At 46.8% G+C, this 20,570-nt stretch overlaps 1 protein-coding gene across 1 annotated transcript in view; it reads right to left on the bottom strand.

Moving 5' to 3' along the window:
• Positions 1-20,570, bottom strand: part of COL4A5 (collagen type IV alpha 5 chain) — a 589,146-nt gene that overhangs the window by 322,895 nt on the left and 245,681 nt on the right. The window contains exons 21-22 of the mRNA XM_085608164.1: positions 14,991-15,065; positions 4,316-4,408 (exon numbers count right to left, since the gene is read on the bottom strand). Of these exons, the coding sequence (XP_085464290.1) occupies positions 4,316-4,408; positions 14,991-15,065 (168 nt within the window). The remainder of the gene's footprint in view (positions 1-4,315; positions 4,409-14,990; positions 15,066-20,570) is intronic.

The following is a 20,570-nucleotide window of genomic DNA, read 5'->3' as shown; positions in this document are numbered from 1 at the left end:
ACACTCTTGGAGAGGACGCATCTGGAGTCTTGCGTGAGGTACTATGAAGATGCAAGAGGCCATCATCCCTATTAGTTGCATAAACACTTGAGCTGGAAGGGAGTGTTGTGCTATGAATTGTGCACGTAGAGCCTGAATGCTTGTAATCCTGGCAGGATTGGGGTAAGCTAGCGCTTTTGAGGTGTCTATGGTGGCACCGAGGTATTGTTTTATGTGGGATGGTTGTAGATGGGACTTCGCATGGTTTACTGTGAAGCCCAGTTGGTGAAGAAGCTGGATGGTGGCATGCGTGTGTTGTACACACTGGCTGTATGAACTGCCTTTTATTAGCCAGTCGTCTAGGTATGGGAAGACATGGATGTGTTGTCTCCTTAGGTGTGCTGCCACTACTGCTAGGCACGTGAATACACGTGGTGCTGTTGTGACTCCGAATGGGAGTACTTTGAATTGGTAGTGTTGGCCGTCCACTACGAATCTGAGGAACTTCCTGTGAGCGTTGTGCACTGGAATGTGGAACTAAGCGTCTTTTAGGTCTAAAGTGGTCAGGAAGTCGTTTTGGGAAAGCAGTGGAAGTACCTGCTGAAGCATTACCATGTGAAAATGGTCTGAGTGTATGTATTTGATTAGGGACCTGAGGTCTAGGATGTGCCGTAGAGTCTCGTCCCTTTTTGGTATGAGAAAATATAGGGAGTAAACCCCCATATTCTTGTTGGTTGGTAGGAACGTGTTCTATCGCCCTTTTCTGTAGGAGGGAGATTACCTCCTGCTTTAGTAGTGTTAGATGTTGTTGTGACATTGGGCGTTGTCTGGGAGGGATGTTTGGGGGGTAGATATTAGTTCTAGGCAGTAGCCTGACCGAATTATTTGTGTTACCCATTTGTCTGAGGTGATGGTGGCCCAGACAGGGAGGAAGTTTTGGAGTCTGCCCCGACCAGAGTGGGATGGCCTGGGGGGAGTGGAGGGAAGTCATTGGGTAGGTGCGGTGGCAGAGCGGGCGGTGTTTGTTTTGCCTCTGCCTTTGTTATTGTTGCCCCTGTAGCCGCCTCTTTGGTAGCCCCTTGTAAAGGTGGACTGGGTAGGAGCCTTATATTAAGTGGAAGCGGTGTCGGAGGAGTAGCCTCTGGATGTGCTCCGAAAGGAAGAGCGGTGAAAGGAGCGCCTGGGAGGGTGTGATTATAAAGTTCCCATGGATTTTGCCGTATCGGTGTCTTTTTTCATCTTTTCTAGGGCCTCATCCACTATTGGGCCAAACGGATGTTCCTGGTCAAAGGGATGGTTGAGGATGGAGGCCTGTACCTCCGGTTTAAAACCTGAGATCCTTAGCCAGGCATGGCGACGGAGGAGGACACTTGTATTGATGGCCCTGGAGGCTGTGTCTGCTGCATCTAGGGCACAACGTATGTAGATGTTAGTAATGGTTTTGCCCTCCTGAATCAACTCGTTGGCCCTAGGTTTGTATTTATCAGGGAGAAGTTGCATAATGGCCTCTAATTCATCATAATGGGCCCTGTCATACCTGGCTAGTAGCGCTTGTGTATTAGCGATACGCCATATGTTGGCAGCTTGGGATGCAGTGCGCTTGCCTGATGCGTCCAAGAGTTTAGACTCTTTGTCAGGTGGTGGTGCTACGCCTGACGCTTAGGAGTTGGCCCTTTTACGTGCTGTGGACACTACCAGAGAATCTAGTGGTGCTGGCCCTCTGATGTAGGAGAGATCTGTAGGGGTAGATTTATATTTCTTTTCAATGCGCGGGTTAATGATCCTCTTTAAAGACCTCTGGTGCATGTTTTACAACTCCCTTGAGCATAGGCAATATGGAGGTAGTCCTATGTGTGGTGTCAAACGTATCGTGGAGGGAATCCTCCTGCACGGGGTTGGTATGGCGATCTACCCCATGATAGTGTACCGCCCTTTGTAGTAGATGGTTGAACCCCAGTGAGTCTTCTGGTGGGGAAGGTCTGGAAGGATAGAGATCATCCTGTGGGACGTTAGGGATGTCAGGGATATTATAATCGTCCCATGGGTCTGGGGAGCCTGTGGGAGTGGGGACCCCTGTAGGTAAATCTTGGGGCACGTCTCCTATGTCATCATATAGATCCCCCTGATCATCATCATCCGGAGAGGGTGTTGGGGAATGATGAGGTGGGGGTGGAGATGGTGGAGGAGGGGAAGGTGGAGGAGGCGGTGGAGGTGGAGAAGGTATTCTGAAAGGAGAGGTAGCAGAGTCCTTCCTCTTTGGAGGTGGAGGCGGAGCAGGTTTATCCAGCTGTCTCTTTTTGATGGAGAGCATCAAATGTCCGGTTTTAGGATCCTTGGTTAGTGTTTTTTGGAATGGCTCCGGTGTAAAAAGTTCTGGTGATGTTGGTTGGTCCGTCGGCGCCGAAGGCGTCGGGCCTTTGTTGTTTTGGCTTTTTCCACGCTGGTTCGTTGTTTGGAACTATGCTTGCAAAAGTCTGATTGTTTGGTTGGCGCCGAGATGGATTTCGGCTTCGAAGTGTCGGTGGCCTTGTGTGCTTTCGTCGGTGCCGAAGATGGTGTCGGCACCGAGGAGCTGGAGCTGGTTCTCGACACCGAGTGTTTCGGTGCGGGGCTCGGTGTCGAAGCGGAGGCCATTTTCTTTTTCGGTGTCGAAGAATGTTAATCGGCACCGACGGTGGGCTGGCTCGAGCCTGAGCCGCCGGAAGGCTTAATCGGCTTCTTTACCAGGCCCGAAGGTGCGGTGTGGTCTTGCTTAGGCCCGGAGGCGAAAGCGTGACCGAAGCCTTTTTCGGTGCCGGCGAGGGTGTGGGGGGGGGGGGGGGAGATTAGTACTCACGACCCTCTGTGCCGGAGTGATGTCCTCCACGTCTGAATCGCCGGCTTCGGAGGTGCTGACGAGTCCCTCGTCGGTGTGGTGTTCTTCTGGAGCGTTGACGCCTTCCCCGAAGATGTCGTCCGGAATCGTCGTCGACGAGTGCGCCATGGTTCTTCTAGCCCTCCGGTCTCGAACCGGATGGACTTACACGCCGGACAATCTCGAGCCTCGTGTTCAGGGGAGAGGCAGAGATTGCATACTTCATGGAGATCGGTGTGGGGGAACTTGGACCCACATCGAGGGCACTTCTTGAAGGGAGTCCTTTCCATTAGCCAGGACCGGAGCTTGGGTAGGCCCGAAGGCCGTCGTCGATGACCGGAATCGAAGGTTTTCCGATGAGAGGCGCGTTGAGTGGGGAGATGGCGATCGAAAACAATACCGCGAGTTGGGGTGAGGATTGCGCGTCGATCGTCGACCTGGAAGCTGTTCGGAACCGAAGCGCGAAGATCACATCCGAGCCCGATGGCGGAAAAAAACAATCTGAGGATGGAGCCGAAGCCCATGCGCAATACGATCCAAAGGAGGAGTCACCGACCTCGTGACTTCCAAAGACTTACCAAGAGGAAAAACAACTGCAAACACCCGGGCCCAACATCAGATGGCGATCTATGCACAAGTGTGTAATCTGCAGCTCATATGCCTCGAACAAATGGTTACAAAACAAAGCCTAGAAACCTCTGAAATGTGCTAGCTGTGGTTAACTCCACAAACCATTACTCGCACAACAAACGCAATGCTTAGAACACACATTAGTTAGACCAATAAGTAACGACACCTAAAAGCACAAAGTCATGAAACGACAGATACTCAAATCAATAAATAATGCTGCATTCAATATCGTCTCATTCATATTGTTAATGTGATATGTTACCTTCTAATCACATCTGTCTCATCAACTGTGCGGTCATGAGGATTGCATTTGCTAATGTCCATTTAAAAAAAAGAAAAATAATAGACTATACTGTTTGGCAGCAAGAAGTAAAAAGAAGAGGAAAATGTTTAAGTATGTAGTTAAGAACATGAGGTTTTAAAAACACATTCTTCACTTACACAAATACTCTTTTATAGTTCCTTCCAGCAAGATTCATCTAACAATGAGACATGATTGCAATGAGAATGTTCAAGTTTAGATGTCCTTTCACGAAAAGGATGATCAGTAAACACATGATAATGGAAAGATTAGCAGAGAGGTTTGGAGCTGTCATGCTTAGAGCGCTTAGAGGCTACTCAGATGCTGGCAAATGAATCACACTGAGGCCAGGAATCATATTGGAACATTTCCTTACTTCACAGGCAATATCTAATGCCATCTGTGTGAAATATGGACATTTCACAGTCATCCCTGTGAAGTATGGCTTGAGAAACCATTGTTTTGTGAGCAGTAAAGGCAGCCAATCATGGATAATACACAACATGGAAGATGTATTGAATGCTTATTTCATGCCAAACTGTTGTTTTCACCTGAATTTCCAGGAGGACCAGGTAAGCCGGGTTCACCAGGAATTTGTTGACCTCCATTTCCTATACAGTTGTAGCAAGTGCCACCCTTTTCACCTATAAAGAAAACAATTATAATGTAATGAAAATTACTCATGCAGGCAGTTGGCAATGTATTGTTTAATTAAAAATATTAAGGAAGTAACATAATCTCAAGAAAACACAATTCAGGAACTACTACTGCACAGTGCATGTGTGTGTGTGTGATTACATGTATGTGTGTGTGTGTGTGTGTGTGCGTGTGTGTGTGTGTGTGTGTGTGTGTGTGTGTGTGTGTGTGAGAAAGTGCCATCTTTCTTGCATGGTATGCCCCCACTTTTTGCTGAATTGCTGAATGTACTTTGACTGAGTGTGCCCTGGACTCCTGCCAATCAGGTGCCCAGGGCCACATGTCAGCCCCTGGTAAATGGTACCCTAGGTACCCAGGGCCTTGTGACCAGGGAAGGCCTCTAAGGGCTGCAGCACTCATTGTGCCACCATTAGAGGCCCTGTACCCTTACACATAACTGCCTTTGCAGGCTGGGTGTCTGGGTGAAGGACAAAACAAAGAGTCGACAAGGCACACATCTCTGGGTGCCATGCCCATCACCTACACTGCCAAGGCATATATCAGCCACCCCTCTAGCTGGGTGCCTTATGCCAATGGTGTGGGCACAGGAGCAGGAGCCCTGTGCCCCTACAGTACCCAGGTCCATTCCTGGGCACTGTAAGTGCAGTGCTGCCATTTAAGAGTACATGGTGCTGGGAGCTCGTCAAACACGAACTCCACAGCACCATAATGGCAACACTGAAGACTGGGAAGTTTGGTATCAAACTTCTCAGCACATTCAACCCACACTGATGCCAGTGTGGGATTTAATGTACCAAGCACCCCAGAGGGCATCTTAGAGATGCCCCCTTACAACTAACCTACAATCCACGTCTGCTCTGAAGTTGCCTAGGCTGCCACACAGCAGACATGTTGCTGAACCCCTGGGTGGGAGAGCTCCTGCTCTCCTGGGCCTGCAACAATGCACATCCTGGGCGAGGTGATAAATCTCCTCCCCCAGGATGAGCAAAGGGAAGCTTCAAAGGCATGCCGCCTCTGAGAGTTTCCCCAGGCCACTGCAACCCCCCACTCTGGCGGGAAGCTTGGCCGGAAACCCCAAACAAGGACAGGGGATGTGCCAACCTGCCCACCCCACCCCTCAGGTGGGGGAGGCGAGGTGAAGCACATCTCCGGTCTCTCGCCATCTTGAAGATGGGAGGCCCTACCCTATCAGGACTAGGCTACTGCCCCCCTCCCACAGGAGAGAGGCAGGATAGGAGGTGTACCCACCCCAGGACAGGGACCCATTGGTCCCTGGCCTTCACCTACCTGTAACGTCTCTAAATCTAGTATTTAGGTGCACCCTGAACCTTCCTTCCCCAGATTCCAGATTCCGAAATTACAAGAAGAGCAAGAAGAAAGAAGACCTGCCCTGCAGCTGCTGAGAAGAGGGAGACACCAACTGCTTTGGCCCCAGCCCTACCGGCCTGTCGACCTCGAACCTGCTTCTGCTCCAAACCCGGCATCTCTTGTGGCCAGCAACCTCAGAAACCCCGGAGGACCTGGCTACCTTTGAACTCTAAGCCCCTGGGACTCCCATGAGTAGAGGCTCTACTCAGAACCTACCTTTCATCCCTGGCAGCAGCCCAGAACCGCGATCCCAGCTCACTCTGCACCAGCCAAGCCTGGCCGGTGCCGGAGTGAACCAAACCCATGAGGACGACCCCACGGCGACCGTGACCCCGAGTCCGGCACCCAAGGACCCCCCTCGACACTCCTGAAGAAGCCTGCAGCCTCAGAACAGGGTGCCACCCCAACCGCGATCAACAGAGGGTAAGATTTCCCGACACCAAAAGGCACCCCTGCACCCGGCGCCCCACGGCCCCCTGTGTCCAATCCCGGGGTACCTACCTACTCTCCAACTACCCAACTTACCTCTCGAAGTGGTTGTGGCACCTGAAGCATCCTCGTCCCCGAGCTTGCAGTCTTTTTCCCAACCGGAGTATTCCCATTGAGATCCATTGAGCGCCCGAAGGCTCAAAAGCACCCTGCACCCAGCCGCCCGAGTGGCCCTGGCAGTGCAACCTCTACACTGTTCTACTTCCCCACTTGCCCTGAGCAAGTGACCAGGAGCCCAGCTCCCAAAGCCGCGTGGCCTGCTAGTCAGCAGCCACCAACCCAGGCCCCCCTATCCCTCATAGGATAACATTGGGCCTAACTCTCTCTGCACCCGGCCGCCCTAGAGCCGCTGAGGGTGAACCAACTGTGCCTATCTGACCTTGGGGGACCCCTGAGTCTATGCCCAGAACTTCAACTCTGCCAGTCGAGAACTTACCTGAAAACTGCTAACTCGATTTTCTACATAGGGTAACATTGACTGGCGTTTTGAAGTGTGGCCTTTTCAAATCTTAAAATATTCACTAAAAATCAGCCGAGTAACAAAAACGCAAAAACTCACCTATTCTCATGTGAGCTCACAGTGCCGGATCTTGGTGCCCAGCACTGGCTCGGAAGAATACTCACAACTGTACTTACCAGTAACCCAATTTTCTCCCATAGGAAACCATTGACTGTTTTTCTGTGAAATTTCTTCTAAGTGTCGATTTCTGCAATCTTTAAATATTCTTCTAAAATCGTATAATATCTGCAAACGTAATTACTTACCTGTTTTGGATAAAGATTCCAGTACTGAGTCCAGGCACCCAGTACTGGATTACAAAAGTAACGAGAAGGTACTATACCTGCAATTTGAATTTCTTGCCATAGAGAATCATTGAATGCTTTCTAGGAAATGTTTTCTAAGTGTCAACTTTTGAAATAGCTAAATATTACTTAAAAATCATCACTGCAATTAATTTGACTTGTATCACTTGATTCCAAGTACTGACCCAAGACTGAATCTAGGATCCAGTCCTGGAAGTCCAAAAGTAATCCGAAAAGTAATCTGTGTCAAATAATATGAAAATTCCATTGAACTCAATGCACTGTTGTGTTTGAAATAGTGTTGCCTATTGCAACCACTTTTAACTGTTTACAAAAATCAATTGCTTATTGCAAAAGTATTTATATTCAACATCTCATTCTGAGAAAGTATATTTTAATTCCAATTGTTGGTTCTAAAATAAAACAAGCATATATTTTTGTATATAAACTATTGGCCTAGAGTTCAGTTATTGAGTGTGTGAGACCATTTGCTGACTGAGTGTGTACAACAAATGCTCTACACTGTCCTCTGGTACTGCCTTACTGCTCGACCAAGCTACCACTTTAGAGAGTAACTTTAACCTCTGTCAGCCCCTGGGGGACTGTGGACTCTGTACACCCTGTACCTATTAGGGAACAGTATATACAGAGCCACTTTCTCACAGTGTGTGTATGTATGTATTAGGTATATGTATAGTGCAAACCTAGCCAAAAGAAATCAGACAGTTGTACAGAGTCAAAGGCAAAGATAATGTAAATGACTGAATGAGTGAGTGGACGAGTTAGACTGGTTCCAAGACCAGAGGATGACTGTTACTGCACTGTGAGGCAGTATTGTTGAAGAGGCATGTCTTCAGCTCTTTCTAAAATTGGAGAAACGTTGGTACATCCTGGCAAATAGGGGAATGCACGCCATATCCTTTTTGTAGTTCTCTGATGGTGTCCTGGGCTGTGGGCATTTTGAAAGCCACCAGAGGTGGCAAGCTTGCCAGCCATATAGGCCGGTGTGCTACTCACAATCACTTTCATTTCATCATGTCAATGTTCACCAGGTTCAAATCCCGGCCAATCCACTCAGTCATTCATCCTTCTGAGTTTGATAAAATGAGTTCCATTGAGTTGGGTAACAATAAAAATCTGTTATTCAGCTGCAAGATGCCCACGGGTAAATGTGTGCTTTATAAATACATATGTTATTCAACTCTCTGCAAGGAATCAAAAAAGTTTCAGGTCACAAAACTGGCTTCTACCCAAGGAACTGACCCGTCTCCAACTGAAATGACTTGAATATCATCACTGACAGAGTCTCTGTATGTCTAAAACTGAACCTGTCTGCTGCATTTCACAGACTCTACCATTACTCCCTACTACTGATTTCTTGAGGATCTTGGCATCGAAAAGTCACTCTTGAATGGATTTCCTCCTTCCCCTTTTACAGATCAATATCATGTTGCTACCCCTCTTCACATCTCCTACTTTTAGCACTCGATTTGATATTCCTCAAGACTTGATTATTTCATCACATCACTTCCAACACCTACCTACACTTCCTATGACTCATCAAGTATAAATATGTAGACATTCAGATCATCCTAAAGCTTGAAAATCTGAGGGACTTACACACCTAATGACCAGACTACTGCTTCTGAGCTTTAGACCAATTGATTCTGAGGAATCAAAGACAGGAATCTTAACCTGCAGAGAATGGAAGAACTACTAGCTTACATCCATCTGTCGCCAGGAACTTGTTGTGCAAACAAGAACAATTATGGAAACATGCAAAGGATCAAGGACTCGAGTTTATACCGGTCCCCTCAAGCCCCCTGAAGTGAGTTAGGTCACTAGAAGTGGCTTCCACAACAACACAACTCTCTGATGCACTTTCCCTCATGTGGATTTTTCAGGAAACTTCAGGCTATTATCTCCCTTAATCTGACATGTTACTATGCAATACGTCATACAAAAAAGGTATGCAGTTCCTAGAGACGGAAAAAAAGGAAGAAGGAGATGAAGAGGACTGGTCGGTATTCAGGTTGAGGTGTAAGGGGGCGGAGGGCTCCCCCTTTAGGAATTAGGGCCCTCACACACCCGGCTGGGTATCACGCTTCATCATAGGGTGTGCTCCTCGTCAGGTTGGTGATGCAATACTGACGGGCTCCTTATGAGGGTCTCTTTTATCTTTTATTCCCATTGCCGTCGGGTGCAGAGCGGGTAAGGGGCCTTGTGGTGTAGATGAAGGTGGGGAGTGTGGGTGCAAAGTGGGGTTTAGACTAGATAAAATGAGATATAGTGGCACTCTAGAACAAATTTTAATAAGCGAGTCCACTAATCTCAAGTAAAAATGATAGTGGCGCCCTGCCGAAGTAATGGTCAGAGGTGGCGCAAGTCAAGAGGTGAACATTTTTCTTGCTTGGGCGAGCCAACATACCATGCGGGACACACACTAGATGGCATTTTCACCAATAATTCGCTCATAGAAGTCAACACTGTCTGTCCCTTACCCTGGTCTGACCACTCAGCGGTACATTTTACCATCCTGCCAGCAACCTCAAACGGTGGTCGTAGGAACAGACCTTTGGCCGTCAAATATCACGCCTGGAAGTCAGTTAGTAAAAAGGATCTAATATCAGCACTATCTGAAAGGCCCGTAAATCCTCCTGAATCCAACCAAGCCGCGACAGTTTTTCATAACTGGCTTAATAGGGCAGCCAATATTGTGGCACCAAGTTACTAAGGACTCTCGAAGGAAATTAGCTTTGTCCCCTTGGTATTCTGCAGAACTTAAACAAGCGAAAATTAAAGGCAGGCAAAAGGAACGCTGTTGGAGATCGGAATATAGTAGCGTACGAAGGAAAGCGTATTGTGTAGCCTTAGATGAATATAAAATGGCGATTGCACTAGCTACAACAGCCTACTTTACAAAAGAATTATTTCAAACAGTCTCGGCGATGATGAAGTGTCCGCGGGACGCAATGTTCTTACCTGACCAAAACTTTATAGACAAGCTGGCAGGTTTCTTTCAAAACAAGGTTCAGTCTGTATATAACGACCTTCTAAAATCAGCCAAGGATGTAGGGCGCAATAATCCAGGACAGCCTGAGAACAAGGTCTCTCACTGTGGCTTACCACAATTTCCACTACTAGGAGAGGAGGAAGTGGCTGAAATGTTGTTGAAGATCAAATCAGGCTCCCCTTTAGATCCCTGTCTACCGCATATATTGCATTTGGTTTCAGGTGAGATAAGTATACCACTGTCTTCCTTACTAAACCAAATTATAGTTTCAGGGGTCTTTCCCACCATCTGGAAAAAAGCCTGTATTTGCCCTCTTCTTAAAAAAAGCCCAAACTGGATCTCGCAGATGAGAAAAATTACCGTCCCATCTCCTGCTTGCCATTACCTGCTAAGGTTCTTGAGAAGGCTATGAACTCAGAATTAACAACTTATTTAGAGACCAATGATATTCTGGAGTCTACTCAACATGGTTTTAGATCATTACACTCTACTGAGTCAGCCCTAATTATGGCAGCAGAAGAGATACGTAAGGTGATGGATGATGGAGGAAGGGCTGTACTGGTCTTGCTTGATTTAACAGCAGCCATCGACACCGTAAATCATACGGTACTAGTTCGAAGGCTAGAGGAGATAGTTATCAGTGGTACAGCTCTCGCCCTCCTCACCTCTTTCTTTCATCTAGGGAACACATGATTCTCTGGTATGGCTATCAATCTGAGGAATTCACACTCCCTGGTGGAGTGCACAGGGGTCAGCCTTGTCCCCTACGCTGTTCAATATATATGTAGCCCCCTTGGCCAGATTGATAACAAGTTACGGCTTTACGCTAGTGTCATAAGCTGATGACACGCAGCTTATAGTGTCTGTAACACAGTCAGTGGGTGAAACGGCAGCCGAATTTTGCAGCTGCGTCTCTGCCTTGATGACCTGGGTGAGCTCCAACTTTTTGAAGGTCAACGCAGATAAAACCGAGGTGGTAGAGTTTGGACAGAAAATTTTGGTGTGGAACCAAATATGGTGGCCCACTGCGGCTGGCATCTGTCCGACTCCGGTCAACAAGGCTAGGAACCTTGGTCTTATTGTTTGATAAGGACCTCACTTGGGCTCCTCAGATCAACCAAGTATCATCAACCTGCTTTTTCATGTTAAAGGGCTTGTGGAAGATTCTTCTTTTTATCCCTCTCTCTATGAGAAAAACAGTGGTAGGAGCTATGGTTTTAGCTAGAATTGACTACTGCAATGCCCTTTATCTGGGAGCAGGTGCAGCTCAACTCTCTAAACTCCAGTCAATTCAAAACACGACCGCAAGAGTCCTGCTTAAACTACCTAAACATCATCCTACATCCACCAGTATAAAACAGCTTCACTGGTTTCCAGTGAGACGACGTACTGATTTTAAAACACTCTGTCTCGTGCATAAAGCCCTATTTGGTGGTGGAGCGAAGGATGTGCAATCCTTGTTTACTAGATATGTACCATCACGATCTTTAAGATCGTCTTCCCTGGGTCTGGTACAGCTTGCAAGGATAAAGAAAGCAAGGTGTGGGGGGGAAACGTTTTTCCTTCCTAGCATCCAAACTATGGAACTCACTGCCCACACATTTGAGACTCCAACCTAGCAGATCTGTGTTTAGAAAGGAAATTAAAACATGGCTCTATTCCCAACCCTAAACATGTTGGTCATTGTTTCTGCACTTTCACTCAGCGCCAAGACGCCTCGGCAGTAGTGTGCTCTATAAATACTTTCAGTCACTCAGTCAGTCATACGATCAAATGGTAATTCATCAGGACCAATTTGTGAAATGAACTTTCTACACAATGGTTGGTTGTCTGGGTTTATAACCTGGAAACCAAAATCAAAAAAAGTTAACAGTGAGGTACCTGGTTGTTATGGACCGACCCAACTTGGGTGGGTGACCTTCAGCATCAGATACCGGTGGAGGGAAGACTAAGAATTGCCTAGTGTCGCTAGCGTAGCGGCTAGTGCGCCGTTCGACATACCCTGGCTCCACCTTCATCTACACCACAAGGCCCTTTACCTACGCTGCACCCAACGGCATTGGGAATAAAAGATCTCCAAAAAAGAGCCCCTCATAGGGAGTTCGTCAGATATTGCAGCGCCAACCTGACGAGGAGCACGCCCTATGATGAAGCATGACACCCAGCCGGGTGTGTGAGGGCCCCAATTCCTAAAAGGGGAACTCCCCGCCCCCCTTACACCTCAACCTGAATACCGATCAGTCCTCTTCTTCTCCTTCTTTTTTTCTTTCTCCAGGAACTGCATACCTTTTTTGTATGACATATCCCTAGGGTCATGTATGCTGGACCTACAAGCACCCCTAGTCCCTCCTTCTATTTGCTATATGTTACTATGCAAAACATATCTGCCTGGGAGACCTAATCATACTGCTGTGAAAAGTGCAAAGACTACAAAATGCAACAAACACAACTAGTACACCTTCATCACCAGCACCACATATCGCCTGCCACCTGAGGCCTTTATTGGCAACTAAAAGCCAGATGCTCAGCCCTCAAAGCACCTTGCATCACCATCAGGGTTGTGTACAGGAAGGACCCCTGCCCTCTAGGGCCAGCTACGCCAAAGGCCATTCCCCATAGAGGCAACTACATTTATAAATTCTTGCTGGCAAAGGCATAAAACATTAAAGAACTGCCAGAGTTCATGAACACAGTAATGGTGGTGGCTCTTCCCAAACTGAGGATGAATGGTTACACTACCAGTACTGCTTAATTTGTGCCAGTGTTTGTGTGCTCGGCACTGGCACATTTTAGTGAACACTGGCACATATCGATGCACCACATGGTGGCGCTGTGTGCCTATTATTTGGCAGAGTTCCCCAATGGTGTTGTAATATACTTTTTAATAAACTAGTATGTTGGTATGGCTGTCACAAGCATTTGGGAGCAGCGGTTGGAACTGAGATGGTGCCACGTGCATTGGAATCACAATCAAATACTTTGGGTCCTGGCTCCTATTTTTTTTTACATATTCACCACTAACTACCAGCAGATAGATCCACTTATCACTAGGAGGGACTGCAAAGAGACAGAATTCAGGGCCATACCCACCAGAAATCACTCCAAAGATTTTAGGCACACCCACATGCGCAGTTATTCCCCTATAGCCCTTGCTTCACTATGTGTGTGCATGCAGAGGCATTTGCAACAACACATGAGCAGCCCTTATTATCCAAGTATAGCTCTCAACCCCTCATACAACAGGCCACACTGCATGTTTAAATATTTTCCATCCATACATTACAACATTAAAAAAACACAAGGTTGAACAGTTGCAACTGGACCTGGACTGGACTTTGCTGTGGCCTCTGAAAGTCACTAAATGCCTTTCCCTCAGTTCATGGGGTCTAACAATTGTACTTTGGTTCTTAGAGCACCAGAAGAAAGTTTAGAAACTTTGAAAAACTTTTCTACAGTTACAGGGGGCCCTTTGGGAAAACATATCCAATGGCCAGTTCCACGGCATTGAAGTGAATTTCAACTTCACACCAGTGGTGGTTCCAAGTAGCTCAGAGAAAACAACAGTGTTCCATTCTGCATTGGGACATTTCAACAAATTTCAGCAATGAATCTCCAAAGCACCATGGCTTCTGTGGAACCAACTTACTTTAAGTACGTGGCCTTCAGTTCAACAGCAGCAGCTACAGTTTTAGCAGCAGCCCACTCAAGGAGGATTTCTCCTCAAAAAGTGACAAGGTCTCTTTCTGCCTCTGGACTTACAAACTTTTTCAAGCTTAATAGACTTTCAGACTTCCAACAGCATCAATCCAATTGTTGCATTCGAACAATGTTCATTTGCGCCTAGGTAACAGTCTGCAGCTTTCATACACTACCATTAGCAATTTATGCTTTGGGGCACTATTTTCACTTAAATCTTATACTATTCATAACTTCAGTTCCCCTTGTTGGGTTTTTGATTTTTATTTCACATATAGACATTTCCTATATATTTTAAAATTAAAAAGAGAGAGATGTGGTGCCACGGTCAGAGTGGCTGCCTCCAGTGTGTGGGGCTCACAGATCGATCCCCGGTGCAGGGGGCAGCTCAGCTCAGTACCATGTGACTCTGGCCAATAGCTCACTTTATCTCCTCAATAGCCCCCAGTACCTTGAAACCTCAAGGGGTGATATGTTTGCACTTTACAAATATGGATTGATTGATTGAAAATTGGTTGTGAAATGTTACTGTGTTTTGTGTGACTTTTTATATTTTAGGCATTGCCTTTGATTTGGTTTATTTTATTTAATGTGTGTGATGTCTAGCAGGTGGTGGCCCTATTCTTTGAGGTGAACCCCTGTCCACCCCAAATAAAAATCCACTTTCCTTCAATTATTTTCAGAGCTGAAAGTCGTTCTGACATAAATGTTTCTGATTAATGAATACAAAAATATCACAGGACAACCTCTTGTTTGCAATCAACCAATATTTTCTCCCAAAATCAAAGAGTATTGTACTACATGATGTAAACCAATCAGTGAAATACAAACTATGGCCTATGCAGCCGCGGTCCGTGCAGGTAACAGCGGTAGGGCCGGGTGGGGGGATTTTCGAGGGACGATGCAGAGGGAAAATGTATTATTTAATTTTCCCTCTGCATCATCTCTCAAAATACCCCCCCACACCGCCCCACCGCTGTTACCTGCACGGACGGCGGCTGGTCCCACGCCTGCCAAACAGCGCCTAAACATTGATCACACAGAAACTGCTACTTACCAGCTCAATCCAGCAGAGCCTATACTAAAAAATATTCAACGCCAAAGATTGAAGAATATTTTAAGAATAATAAACTATTTAAATTAAGGGTGAAAATATACATAGTAACTAAACTAATTTAGACTGAGGTAAAAATAATTACCCTTCTGTCCTCTTTCGCCCAAAAAGCCTTGTTCTCCCGGGAGACCTTGTGGTCCTGGTTGGCATATCCCGGCACCTGATTAGAACACAAGAAATTGACATGAGAGATATGATTAGTTTACGCATTGTGTATTTCTAGCAAATCTTAATCTTGATTATGAGGGAGATGCACAGGGATTGCTTTAACATACAAAAACAGAATTACAACTCAACCAACCCAGGGTGACATTACGTGAAAACTCATGATGTTCAATCGAACAACTTTAAACACAATTTAAAGGGGCCAGATGTACGAAGCCATTTAGCATTTCTTAACCAGTCGAATTGCAATTTTGGCCCGTAAAGAAATGCTAAATGGCCTTTTCATATGTACAAAGGCCCGAAATTTGTCACAATTTGGGATTTCTACCTGGAAAAAAACACAAATTTGCGACAGCGATTTAGTAATCGCAAATAGGGATTACCTATTTGCTTTCCTAATGCACATGTACAAAGCATTTTCTAAATGCAAATTGGGCATTTAGGAAATGTATTACCATCAACTTCGAGTCGATGGTAACCATGTGCAAAATAAGGAATATGCTACTTACCAGTATGCATCTGTTCTTGGCATGTAGAGCTGCAGAGCCACACACTGAGGATAAGATCGCCATCTGGTGTTGGGCTCGGATGATTGCAGGTTGTTGTTGTCTTCGGAAGAAGCCTTTGGTCACGAGATAGGTGACTCCTCCCCTGGACAACAGTACGCATGGGCATCCACTCCATCATCAGATTGTTTTTTGCCATGATGGGAAAAGATGGAGTGTATAGGAATGAAAAGAAAGGATGTCCATGTGCAATGTCTAAGTAAGACAAATGCTGGAACAGGTACAGGTCCCGGGGAGGCGGGTGGGCGTGTGTGGCTCTGCAGCTCTACATGCCAAGAACAGATGCATACTGGTAAGTAGCATATTCCGTTCGAGGCATATGAGCTGCAGATCACACACTGAGGATAGACTATATAGCAGTGTCTCCCCTTAGCGGTGGTCACCTGTATCTGTTGCAGCAGTTTGAAATAAAGTTTTTAGGACTGCCTGGCCCACCGAGGCCTGTTGTTTGGCTTGCACATCAACACAGTAGTGTTTAGTGAAGGTATGCGTGGTAGACCACGTGGCTGCCTTGCAAATGTCTTCTAAGGGAATGTTACCTAAGAAGGCCATAGAAGCCCCTATTTTACGCGTGGAGTGCGCCCTAGGGGGAACTGTAAGAGTACGTTTAGCCTTTTGGTAGCATATTTGGATGCACTTAACTATCCACCGGGCTATACCGGATTTGGAGATAGGATTGCCTTTATGTGGTGGTGCGAAAGCAACAAAGAGTTGTTTTGTCTTTCGAAAAGGTTTTGTCCTGTCGATGTAATAAAGCAAGGCTCTTTTAACATCTAAGGTATGTAGGGCCCTTTCAGCTACGGAGTCTGGGTTAGGGAAAAAGACTGGTAGCTCTACTGATTGGTTAAGGTGGAAAGGGGAAATCACTTTTGGAAGAAATTTAGGGTTTGTCCTAAGATCTACTTTGTTACGGTGTAGTTGTAAGAAAGGTTCCTCCAGAGTCAGGGCTTGTGTTTCACTTACTCTTCGTAGGGAAGTGATTGCGATAAGGAAAGCTACTTTCCATGTCAGGAACTGTAACTCACATTTGTGCATTGGTTCAAATGGGGGACCCATAAGTCTTGTTAGAACAACATTGAGATTCCACACTGGGGAAGGTGGTAATCTTGGAGGAAGAATTCTTTTAAGACCTTCCATAAACGCTTTGATGGCTGGTACCTTAAAGAGGGACAGGTGTTGCCTATTTTGCAAGTAGGCTGCCAAGGCTGCTAGGTGTAAACGTATAGAGGAATACGCTAGATTGCATCTTTGCAAGTGTAGTAGATAGCAAATGATGTTTTGGATGGAAGCATCCAATGGATGTATGTTATTATTAGCGCAGTAGATGGCAAATCGTTTCCATTTTGCGGCATAACATGCTCTAGTAGTAGGTCGTCTGGCTTCCTTTATGATATTCATACAGTCTGGAGGGAGGTTGAGGTACCCGAACTCTAAGATTTCAGGAGCCAGATCGCTAGGTTCAGTGTTTGAGGATCTGGGTGTCTGATTTCTCCATGGTTCTGGGTTAATAGATCCGGGGAGAGGTGTAGCTTCTGATGTGGAACTAAAGATAGTTCCAGAAGTGTGGTGAACCACGGTTGACGTGCCCAAGTGGGAGCTACCAGAATTAGTGTTAGCGACTGTTGTTTCAGTTTGCGTACCACAAATGGAACGAGTGGGAGAGGCGGAAAAGCGTATGCAAATCTGCCTGACCAGTTCATCCATAGGGCATTGCCCTTCGACTGTGGGTGTGGAAACCTGGCGGCGAAGGTTGGGCATTTTGTGTTTTCGGGAGTGGCGAACAGGTCTGTGTCTGGTTGTCCCCATTTTTGGAAGAATGGGAGTAGAACCTTGGGGTGTAATTCCCATTCGTGGATCTGCTGCGTGTGGCGACTTAGGAGGTCGGCCACCTGGTTGTGGATTCCTGGGAGATGTTCTGCTAACAGGTAGATGTTTTGGGGAATTGCCCATCTCCAGATTTGCTGTGCCAGTTGGGACAGTTGGAGAGAATGTGTCCCCCCTTGCTTCTGTATATAATACATTGTCGTCATGTTGTCTGTGCGTATGAGGACAGTTTTGTTCTTTAGGTGTACCTGAAAGGATTTTAGTGCCAGGAACACTGCTAAGAGTTCCAGGTGGTTGATGTGGAGCAGTTTTTGTTGACTGGTCCATCTGCCCTGAGTGGTATGGTGAAGGAGGTGGGCTCCCCACCCCGTGAGAGATGCGTCGGTAGTCAGCACAACTTGTGGAAGAGGCTCTAAGAACGGCCGCCCTTTGGACAGGTTGATGGTGTTCCACCATTTCAGTGAGCGAAGTGAACGACTGTCCACCAACACCAGATCGGTAAGTTGTCCGTGAGCTTGGTTCCACTGTTGTGCTAGACATTCCTGTAAGGGACGCATTTGAAGTCGTGCGTGTGGGACTATGGAGATGCATGACGCCATCATGCCTAGGAGCTGCATGAACACTCTTGCTGGAAGAGATTGATGAGTTTGAAATTGAGAGATGAGATTTTGTATACTGGCTATCCTGGCAGTGCTGGGATAAGCTATGGGTTTGGATGTATCTATGGTTGCTCCTAGATACTGATGTAAGTGGGAAGGCTGTAGATGGGATTTGGGGTAGTTGATAGTGAATCCCAAGTTGTGGAGGGTTTGAATAGTGCGATGAGTGTGGAGAACGCATTTTTGGTGAGTATTGGCTTTTATGAGCCAATCGTCCAGATAGGGGAAGACATGGATCTGTTGTCTTCTGAGGTGCGCTGCCACGACTGCTAAGCACTTGGTGAACACTCTGGGTGCTGTTGTTACTCCGAATGGGAGAACTGTAAATTGATAGTGTTGCCCATCTACTACAAATCGTAGATATTTTCTGTGAGCGGGATGCATAGGGATGTGAAAGTACGCGTCCTTGAGGTCCAATGTGGCGAGGAAGTCTCCCTGTTGTAATAGTGGGAGGACTTGTTGGAGGGTGGTCATATGAAAATGATCTGATTGTATATACTGGTTTAGTAGTCTGAGATCCAGTATGGGCCTTAACGTTTTGTCCTTTTTGGGAATGAGGAAGTATAGGGAATATACTCCTGTTCCCTGATGTTGAAGAGGGACTGGTTCTATCGCATGTTTTTGTAACAGGGATTGAACTTCTTGTTTGAGGAGAGAGAGATGATGTGAGGACATTGGACGTTGTTTGGGCGGTATGTTTGGGGGGGATTGTATTAGTTCGAGGCAGTAGCCAGACTGGATAATTTGTCTTACCCACCTGTCTGTGGTGATGGAAGTCCAGACAAGTAGGAATTGTTGGAGCCGCCCCCCGACCGGAGTGGAATGGTCTGGGGGGAGTGGTGGCAAGTCACTGTTTAGTGGCTGGGGAGGTGCGGGTGTTGTTGTTGTTGCCCCGCCCTCGACCTTTGTTATTGTTTCCCCTATAACCCCCTCGAAAATATCCTCTGTTAGGGGATGTTTGTCCAGAATTTTTAAAGGTGGACGTGGTCTCAGTTCCCACATTTTTGGAGGCTCCTCTATAAAAGGAGCGACGAAAGGAACCCCGGGTTTGAGGTGACTGCAGTGCTCCCATAGATTTGGCAGTCTCATTATCTTTCTTCATTTTTTCTAATGCAGTGTCCACTGCAGGGCCAAATAGCTGCTCTTGGTTGAAAGGTTGAGCTAGAATTGTGGTTTGAACCTCCGGTTTAAAACCGGAAATACGGAGCCAGGCATGTCGTCTGAGTAAGACGCTGGTATTGACCGCCCTAGAAGCAGTGTCTGCCGCATCTAAGGCGCATTTAATGGAGGCATTAGATATTAATTTGCCTTCTTGAATGAGGTCAGTAGCCTGGGATTTAAAGGGCTCAGGCAGATGTTGCATAAGGTCCTCAAGTTGGTCATAATGCGCCCTATCATACCGGGCTAACATGGCTTGGGTATTGGCAATACGCCAGTGGTTTGCCGCCTGTGCGGCGACTCGTTTGCCTGAGGCCTCTAAAAGCTTAGACTCCTTGTCCGGGGGAGGCGTTTCTCCAGTTGTCTGTGAGTTAACACGCTTCCTGGCATTTGACACGACCAAGGAGTCTAAAGGGAGCTGAGCTTTAATGTATGCAGGGTCCTGCGGGGCTGGTCTGTATTTTTTTTCGATGCGGGGGTTGAGAACCCTAGCTCTAACAGGGTCTTTAAAGACTTCAGTGGCATGCTTTATAACCCCTTTAATCAGGGGCAGTATGTGAACAGTTTTTTGTGACTGCTCAAAAGTATCGAGGAGAAAGTCCTCTTCAAGGGCGTCCGTGTGCATCGTGACACCATGGAATGTTGCTGCCCTATTTATCAGTTGGCCAAACCCCAAATGGTCATCAGGAGGGGAGGGCTTGGAAGGGTAGGTAGTGGGGTCAGGCATGTCAGGTATTGGATAAGACCAGTCATCTACTGGTGCTGTGTCTGGGAACGTAAAAGGGTCGTTTGGATCAAGAGGATCATTAAATAAATCAGGGTCTGCCCCTCCCCCTAAATCATCAGTATCATCCTGTGGAGGAGGTGAATGAGAAGGAGATGGTAAAGGTAAAGGAGAAGGAGGAGGAGGGGGGGTATGGGTCAGGAGGTAACACAGGAGAGGAAGGACGAAGTGGTGAAGTAGCACAGTCCTTTTTCCGTATGGGAGCTGGAGGTGGTGTGATGTCCAGCTTCCGTTTCTTGTATGGGACTGCAGTCACATGTCCGGTTTTGGGATTGATGTAGATCCGCTTTTGAGTAGGATCTGGGCGAAAAAGTTCATCCGGCTCCGAAAGTGGTGGTGGCGATGGTCGTTTCGGATCTTTATGAACTTTTTTCGGTGTGGACGGAGTTTTCGGTGCCGATGGATTTTTCGGTGCCGACGGAGTTTTCGGTGCCGATGGAGTTTTCGGTGCCGATGGAGTTTACGGCGCCGATGGAGTTTTCGGTGTCGATGGAATCTTCGGTGCCGAG

This window comes from Triturus cristatus, chromosome 5_2, assembly GCF_964204655.1.
Source record: "Triturus cristatus chromosome 5_2, aTriCri1.1, whole genome shotgun sequence".
In the NCBI taxonomy this organism is placed as follows: domain Eukaryota; kingdom Metazoa; phylum Chordata; class Amphibia; order Caudata; family Salamandridae; genus Triturus; species Triturus cristatus.
Note: the sequence above shows the minus strand (reverse complement) of the source record. Positions and strands in the feature narration are given on the sequence as shown.